Genomic DNA, 9,192 nt, shown 5'->3' on the forward strand with positions numbered 1-9,192 from the left:
TTGTGCAAAGAGGTGTAAACATTAGTACGTATCCCTGAGGATTCGACCCTGCTTACCTGTACTACCTGTTAGTGCAATAAAGCAGTTTATCTTATAATTTTATTTGTTTAAATCGTGTACGACAGTGGTTCTAAGAAATTGGCGCCGTTGCCGGGGACACGGTAAAACACTAATAGTTTTATGCCAAGATCTTCACGTACAGGTAATCTGATTTTTGATCCAGAGATTGAGAAGACTGCTAGGAAGCTTAAGAAGGAGGCTAAGTTAAGTTGTTTAAATAGGGTGCAAACCCTTAGATTTAGGGTTTTACTCATACAACGCCTACTCGCCGATTCAGTCTCCTGACTCGTCGAGTAGGTCACTTAAAATGCCCGCGGATCACGACCCTACTCGACGAGTTGGGCCTCCAACTTGTCGAGTCCTAGAGAAAAATACCGAAATGCTTAAATTAAATGTGACGGATTTTTGTCGAAAAATACCGGGAATCAAGTGTTACAGTATTAATTTTTGTCGAAATTCTATCGGTAAAGGGCATTTTGTGACGGATTCGGCCATCGGAAGCTTCTGTATTCTATTAAATGTAGGGAAAATGTCACTGTAGCCCCCACGAAGTTACACATTTTGGTTTAAAAGGTCCCTTATGTTAGTTTTTGGTTTTATATGGGCATGAAGTCACATTTAACCGACTTTTAAGGCCATTTTCTAAAAAGGGAAGGGGTCACCCGGTGACCCCATCCCAATTAGCAGGTTTTCTTTTACATGTCATTTCAGAAGCCACCTCATACGTCCAAATCACATGCCACATAATGTATTGTTAGATGAGACCAACCCTTCCTCTGCAAGAAATATTCTTCTTTACTCGATTTCATCTGCCCTTTTCTTCTCTTTTCTTCTACTGTTCGTCGAAAAAAGTCTTCCTTGGATTCTTGTTATGGCTATTTACATGAAGATCGATCTTCATTTTTCTGGTTTGTTTACGAGGTATCCAATTATCAATTTTGTCAGATGGAGCGGAGCAAAGGTTTGAGGATGTGGATTTTGCTGGAATTGTCAAAAACGAATTTCTATTATTCATTCAAAGATTCGCAAACAAGACATGCGTTAATGTGTACTTTTGCATGCCCGATATTGAGTTCCCTGATGGATTGAGGATAATAGCAACTGAGAAAGACTACCAGGAGTTGATCGAAGTAGGGTATGATTGTGGTTGTGTAATTTTTGTGTACATAGATCATGTTGGTGTTAATGTTCATCAATGTATTGTTGATGAGATAGCTGAAGTATGCACCCTCGAGGACATGTTTTCTGGTTTAGGTGAAGTAATAGAAGAGTTGCATGCTGAGACAGAAGGAGGCATTGACCTAGATGAAGTGCAAGTGCAAGGTAATTTGGACGATAACATTGAAGATGATGATTGCATTCCAATGAACAAGATCTTGAATGATGCGTTTTTGAACAAGCTTTGCCCCATGGAGCAGTCAACTCCAGACATTCCACCTCATGAGGATCCATATGATCAGATGGATGAAAATGCGCCAATTCATGAGGAGGTAACAACTTTTAATGAAAATGTTCATTACAAAACGCAAAACACTATGTTAGGAATAAGATTTGAAAGTCCTAAACAGTTAAAACATATGTTGTGTAATGATGTTATTGCTAAAGGGTATCAATTGTGCTTTAAAAAATGATAGTAGGAGGCTTTTAGTTAAATGTTGTTCAGGGTAATGCAAGTTTAGATTGTGGGCTTCATGGATGAGTGAAGAAAATTCTTTCCAGATTAAGTCTCGTATAGATGAGCATAATTGTGCAAGAAATTTTAAAATGGGGTCAATTGTAAACTATGCATGGATTGGTAGCCATTTCACAACACAATTCTTAAAAAAACAAAAAATGAGGGTTAGGCTACATCACAAAGAAGTGAAACAAAAATTTGGAATTGATGTGAGTATGGGATAGTGTAGGAGAGCAAAGAAGTATGTAATTGAACTAATTGAAGGCACACTAGTTGAGCATGATGCCACGCTTTGGTCATATGGTGAGGAGATAAGAAGATCCAATCCAGGATCAACTGTCAAAATGAATGTCAACAGTATGCCTGATGGGAAGACATTTTTTAGTAAGTTTTACATATGTTTTGAGGGGCTGAAGCAAGGTTGGAAAGCCAGTTGTAGAAGGGTAATAAACTTGGATGGTTGTTTCTTAAAGGGGTTATGTAGTGGAGAGTTGATATGTGTCATAGGAAGAGATGCTAATAATCATATTTTCCCAATAGCATGGGCAGTTGTTTGTGTGGAAAACAAATAAATTTGGAAACGGTTTTTGGAGAATCTTAAAGATGATCTAGAAATGGAAAATGGTTTTGGTATTACCCTGATGTCAGATCAACATAAGCTATGTCACTTACTATACAATTTAATATTATTTCTTAATGAATTTATATTTTCTTAACAGATAAATTTATATTTTGTAGGGGCTGTTGGAGGTTGTGAAGGAAGTATTGCCTACTATTGAACACAGACACTGTGCAAGGCATATTGTTGCCAACTTTAGGAAAAGATTCAGTGGTGTACATTATGAGAGGATGTTTTGAAAGGTATCCACTGAGCCTTTATTCAATGCAACCATGAAGGAAATACAACTACTTAATCCTACAACATTTGATTACCTTATGGAAAAGAACCTAAAATCGTGGTGTAGAGCTTTCTTTCAAGAGGGGAGGATGTGTGATGCAGTTGAAAATGGATTATCTGAAAGTTTTAACAATGTCATTAGAGATGCAAGAAAAAAACCAATAACCACAATGTTAGAAGAAATTAGGTTGTATGTTATGGAGAGGCAATTCAGTCTGACCATCAAAGGTTGTTCATGGCCTGATTATAAACCATGTCCAACTATTAAAATCCTACTGAATCAGTTGAAAAGAGCTCAAAGGTATTAACTTTAATTTTAAATTTTAATTGATTACTTACACTATATACTAACTTGTATAGAATTTAAATAGGTATTTGCAGGTTTTACCAACTGGTTTAAACCAGTTTGAAACAAGAAATTTGGCAGTCTTATGTTGTGGATACAGATTAGAAGACTTGTTTATATAGAGTGTGGCAACTAAATGGGTATGGATGTGTGCATTCAGTTGCAACTATCTCATACCTAAATAGTGATGTTGGTAATTATGTGGATTTAATGTACTATGGAGCAATTTACAAGAACACCTACACGTATCCAACGCGTGGGATGAATGGTAGCAATATGTAGCCATCTATGGAATTCATTACACCTTTGCCACCATTGAAGAGAAAAATGCCAGGTAGACCTAAAGTTAATAGAAGAAATGATGCAAGTGAAAGGGTTGCAAGACATACTGTGTCCACAGTTGGGAAAAAATTATGTGTAATGTATGTAAGCAAGTAGGACATAACAAGGTTACGTGTTCTCAAGCTAAAAAACCAACAAAACTCAAGGTAAAGAAAAGGAAGAGAACATATGGTAATGATGGAGAAGGAAATAGTGGTAAGAAGGCAATGGATGGTAAAGATGAGCAAGGAACTAGAGGTAATAAGGGCACTAATGGTAATGATGGGGAAGGAAGAAATGGTAAAAAGGAAATGGATGGTAAAGATGAGCAAGGAGGCAGGGGTAAGAAGATAATTATCTAGAAAAGAAAGAAGTCTGAAAGAATAATCAAGAAAAAACTTGCTATAAGGGTTGAGGGTAAGGATGGGGAAGGCAACACTAGTGACATGCCAATGGAACTTGAATAGGAATTAAATTTCAATGTCTGTCATTATGTACTTTTTATTTAGGATCAAATTGTGATGTTTCAGATTAAGTGTGGATGTTTGGTGTTATGTACTTATGATGTTTCGAAATAAGTTTGGATGTTTGGTGTTATGTACAACCATTTGTAATTTTAATGGTTTTAATGTGCTTATGATTGTGTGTTAGTGATGGATATACATGGTATTAGGGTCCTTTTTTGACATTAGTTTAACTGCATATGGTCCCATTTGTTCAAGGTGAAGCTATTTACAATGTCATTATCAACAAATAAACTACGAATGTAACATAGGATCCCATCTAACATACCCATTGTTTTTTTATTAAATTAAAATAAAGGTACATGGACAATAGAGTACTTTCTATAAAAAGGAAATTAACATCAACAAACTATTACAACTTGTAAACAGTTATGCTAAAGAAAACAATCCAACTAACAACTAAACACATCTTTAGCTTCCAAATCGTTGATTTAAGCTTCTTTTTTGACCTAGCCAAACCTGCAATCATAACTGCCTCAACACTCATATTCTTAATATCTGCTTCTTCTACCCAACAAATAAAACCATTACGAGGTCCCTAACAAAATGAATTTTGGAGTGAGAGACTGAGAATGGAACAAACTAATAAATTAGGGCTATAGTGAACAAACTAACACACACCTTAGTGGGGCAAGCATAGAAGGGTCTTCCAGGGTTGGACGGAGTGGAAGACATTCTTATTATGGCGACACATCCATACAAGCATTTCACTATTTTCGCTTCGTTAATTCCAAGTGTTCTATAATTCTGAAAGCAAACAATCACAGGGAAAAAGAAAGGTATTGTCGAGTAAGGAAGTAAACTACTTATAAAGAAGAAATGATGAAAATACCCCTTTGTTTGACCTCATGCACATCTGTCATAGTTGGTGCACCAAACACACTTAATTAACATTAACTAAGGCAAAAAAAAGTTACCCTAAATCTACACCAATGAATGCAAAAAATTATAACCCATTCATTTCAATTATATTTCACCAATATCATACCAAAATGCATGTTACAGGTAACCAGGAATTCAAAATACATCCAAAATGTACCATTACAACCACCACTGGAGTACCACTACATACACTAACGATTACCACTAACACAAACGAAACACACATAACCCTAATAGCATATATAACAAGAAACACCATTAAACCTAACAGTAGATTACAAGCACTAGATTAGCATACCACTACAATCCATTTCCATGAGATTCACTTGTTGATTATCAAGTGAATGATGAAAATCATGATCAGGAGCATGACGACGACGACAACACCCACAACCAACAGTGTGATCGCTTTAATCTGCTTCTCAACATGGTCGAACCTTTGCTGCATGTTGAGGACATCCACCTTGGAATGAAGGTAATCGCGACCCATCTCCTCAATCATACGCTCGACCTGACCTTGTTGCTTAGCTATCTTTTCACCACAGTCACAGAGATCGTGTGCAAATCGTTCAAGTTAAGCCCATCTGTTGATCTTATAAAGTTATTGGAGTTTATAGTATATGGTGATGGTGGTGGGGTAGGATCCATGGAAGACACTAAAGGGAAAAAAGAGTATTGTTGAATGGTTGTCGGCTAGTGTTTGGCCGGAAATGGTAACAATAATTTACGGTTTTGTCCAGCAGATTCTTCAATTATATACTAGGGGACCACTGAACCCTTAGGGCCCAAGCAAGCCAACTCGTTCGTGAGTCGGTGACGTGTAATCCGAGTTGGATGAGTAGACTCGCTAACTGAGGTGAGTGATAACTAGGCAAGGAATCCGGTTGAATTGGGTCAAAATCCAAAATTAGCCGGTTAAATGTGACTTCATGCCCTTATAAAACAAAAAATAACATAAGAGACATTTTAAACCAAAATGTGTAACTTTGTGGAGCTACACAGTGACATTTTCCCATTAAGTATATAGGTTCAAGTATGATTAAAAGCCAACATTTTCTTGAATTAATTGAGGAACATTGTCCTACAGTGCAGTTAATTTTGTGTCTTAAATGATTCATGACGCGTCTACACTCATCAGTAATTGTGTGCATTATCATTTATTTATAGTTCTCTTTTAGGAAAAGGCTATCTCAGTGACATCTTTTTGCACAGAACATGGCCTGTTGTTTCGAATTACTAAAAGTAAAAAAGATGCCTATACATGAACGTACATGTTGTTATTGTTATGATAAAGCAATAAGTAGAAACTTTTTCTTTATCAAGTGATAACATAAAGCAGCACCAAACCACCGTGCATAATCCCATGAGAGGAAAAGATGGTGACTGTTCTCGAAATAAATCGAATCGAAGATCAACATAATAATTGAGGACAGAAGTAAATCTTCGGTTGACATTTTTGACATTTATGCCTCATAGCTTTAATTGGAAAAACAGAGAGAGAATAAGATTAGTGGGCAAGATAACGAAAGGGAAAGAGGTTAAAGAAGGAAAAGGAAAGCATATAGGCTGGCAAGCATTACAAAGAATCCTTCCACAGGCGGAGGAGCTAAGGTGCCCTTTTAACACCGACGCTAGTAGCACGTACGCACACTGTGACACTCTTTCCGATCTTCGATCTCATGTCCCATGCATTAAATATCTCTCACCTGTCTCCCATACCCTATTAAATTTTATCCCACCCACCCACCCCTGTGCCATAGACCGGGTAGTCGGATTATACAAGTTATTAAATTGGGAGGTGGTTTGATCTATTGTCGTCCTGTAACTAATAAGGGTATCGATATTTCCTATAATTCTCCTCCAGCAAAGTACATGGCTCTTCTTCGTTGTTTCGGAGGGACCAAACTTGTCCTCTTGTTAGTACTTGTTTCTACTCTTTGCTATCATCCTACTCCCACATTTGCTGCTTATAGTGAGGGTGTATATGTCGACGCAGAGTGCTTGAAAGTTCCCGGATCTGCTTTCGTGGGATCTGTCACGTCTACTATTCAAACTGTCCGAGAAGTGATCTCCATCGTCTCCAAATTCAGTGGTGCTTTTGGTGGCGATTTCCGGCTTTCTAATGCCATTGCTGACTGCCTTGATCTCCTCGATTTCTCTGCAGATGAACTCACCTGGACTCTCTCTACTACCCAGAACCCCGCCACTGGTATATATCCTTGATCGTTTCTCTAACAAATTACTTAAGCTTAGTAACTAGTGATGTCACGTTATGTGCAAATGATCCAACATTATACAAGCTCAAAGCTAGCTTTGTTATTCAGTTCTGTTCTTTTCAAATTGCGAAATTTGGATGCATGTATTAATTGCAATTATTATTTTACTCGTTGTTCACCAGTGGAAGGAACTATATTAAAGAAAACATGCCATGTGAGCTTTTTTAAAGTTTCTGATTTTATACAGCAAAACCTTATATCTTCATTGAGTGGTCCGTATGCATCATTAGATATATTAATGGCGATGTTAATGTTTTACTAATTCATCTATTACTCTTTTACTTTTACTTTACTCAAGGTAAATATTATAACAGCACCGGTAACAAGGGTGCTGATATGAGGACGTGGCTTGGTGGGGCACTGGGTAATCAAGACACCTGCATGGATGGCTTTGAGGGAACAAACAGCTTTGTAAAGACGGTGATAGGCGGTAGTCTTCAACAAGTCACGTCGTTAGTCCGTGATATCATCGGCATGATACGTGAGGTTCCATTAACCAACGCCGATCATGTGGTTCCATCTGGGAGGAGGAAGCTGCGGGGTGTTGATGGCCCTGTTTTTCCTGGTTGGCTTAAAGCAAAAGACCGGAAACTCCTCCAAGCCAATGGCAGCAACATAGAAGCTGATGTTGTTGTGGCGGCAGATGGTAGCGGCAACTTCACGAAGGTGATGGATGCCATCGATGCAGTCCCTGATCATAATAACCGGCGCTATGTGATTTACGTGAAGAAGGGAGTATACCATGAATATGTAGAGATCGGTAAGAAGAAAACGAACATCATGATGATTGGTGATGGAAAGGATCTCACCGTTATTACCGGTAACCACAGTTTCATTGATGGTTGGACCACTTATCGTTCTGCTACATTCGGTACGTATACAATTAAGCAGCTGTGTAAATAAGCTATAATTCTATGTTAGCTGATCAATGTTACGTAATTAACTACATGTCCGCAGCTGTAAAGGGGCAAGGATTTATAGCTCGTGATATGAGATTTGAGAACACCGCAGGGCCTGAGAAGCACCAAGCGGTTGCATTTCGATCAGATTCCGACCTTTCGGTTGTTTTCCGGTGTGCTATCACCGGCTACCAGGACACTCTGTACGCCCACTCCATGCGCCAATTCTACAGAGAATGTTTAATCACAGGCACCGTTGACTTCATCTTCGGAGATGGTGCTGTGGTGTTCCAGAATTGTCAGATTCTAGCAAGGAAGGGACTTTCTAACCAAAAGAACACCATTACAGCTCAGGGACGTAAGGAACCAACTCAGCCTTCAGGGTTTGCTATACAATTCTCCAACATATCTGTAGAGCCTGAGTTGCTTAACTCCAGTATTTCCACATACCTTGGACGCCCATGGAAGCTGTATTCGCGAACAATCTTCATGCAATCGTACATAAGTAGCCTCATTAAACCTGAAGGGTGGCTTGAATGGAACGGTGACTTTGCCTTGGATACTCTTTACTATGCAGAGTACATGAACTATGGTCCAGGCGCTGGTTTAGGAAGTCGAGTCAAATGGCCTGGACTCCATGCCATTAATGAGTCGAGTCAGGCAAACAACTTCACTGTGGCACAATTCCTTTTAGGAAATGCATGGTTGCCATCCACGGGAGTCAAGTATACAGCAGGATTGGTGGTTTGATCATAATTGATAGTTAAAACTTTAAATATTCTTTATTAATTTTACGTTTTGTTTTCTTTAGTCCGGTGTATTGGTCTTCGTATTTCTTATCGATGATTATATATATGTATGATACTTTGAGCAAAGCTCGTTTCTTCCAATGTGAGTTCTATTGCCAAAGTTTATTTGCTGTGGATCACTGGATCGAATTTATACAAGAAAGCTAATATTAATGACCTGCAAATAAAATTTAAGTTAACAAAACTACTACAGAACGGGGATATGCCGACGGCCTCAACAGAAACGGTGACAGAAAACTTTTTTGTTGGTAAACGCTAAAACATGTTTGTTCGGACAGAATTAGTGACAGAAAAATTTATCACTATCGATCAATTTCCAACAGATCTTTAGTGACAGGTTTCCAACATATGGAACTGGAGTCATGTGTGTTTTGGGTTTACGGTGAAGAATATTTGAAGGAACAAGTATTTTTACTATACTGCGAATTATATGTCCAACACATACACACTTAGTGCAAGAACAAAGAATGAAGTGATTTGAAGATTATAGGTAAGTAATCAA

The 9,192-nt window shown here is 38.1% G+C and overlaps 1 protein-coding gene across 1 annotated transcript; it reads left to right on the forward strand.

Moving 5' to 3' along the window:
- The first annotated feature begins 6,147 nt into the window (after positions 1–6,147).
- On the forward strand, positions 6,148–8,771 carry LOC111910407 (pectinesterase/pectinesterase inhibitor PPE8B). The gene is made up of 3 exons (XM_023906257.3): positions 6,148–6,915; positions 7,281–7,853; positions 7,940–8,771. The coding sequence occupies exons 1-3, from the start codon at positions 6,579–6,581 to the stop codon at positions 8,629–8,631; spliced, it is 1,602 nt and encodes a 533-aa protein (XP_023762025.1). The 5' UTR covers positions 6,148–6,578; the 3' UTR covers positions 8,632–8,771.
- The last annotated feature ends 421 nt before the right edge of the window (positions 8,772–9,192 follow it).

This window comes from Lactuca sativa, chromosome 5 (genome assembly GCF_002870075.4).
Source record: "Lactuca sativa cultivar Salinas chromosome 5, Lsat_Salinas_v11, whole genome shotgun sequence".
NCBI classification, from domain to species: domain Eukaryota; kingdom Viridiplantae; phylum Streptophyta; class Magnoliopsida; order Asterales; family Asteraceae; genus Lactuca; species Lactuca sativa.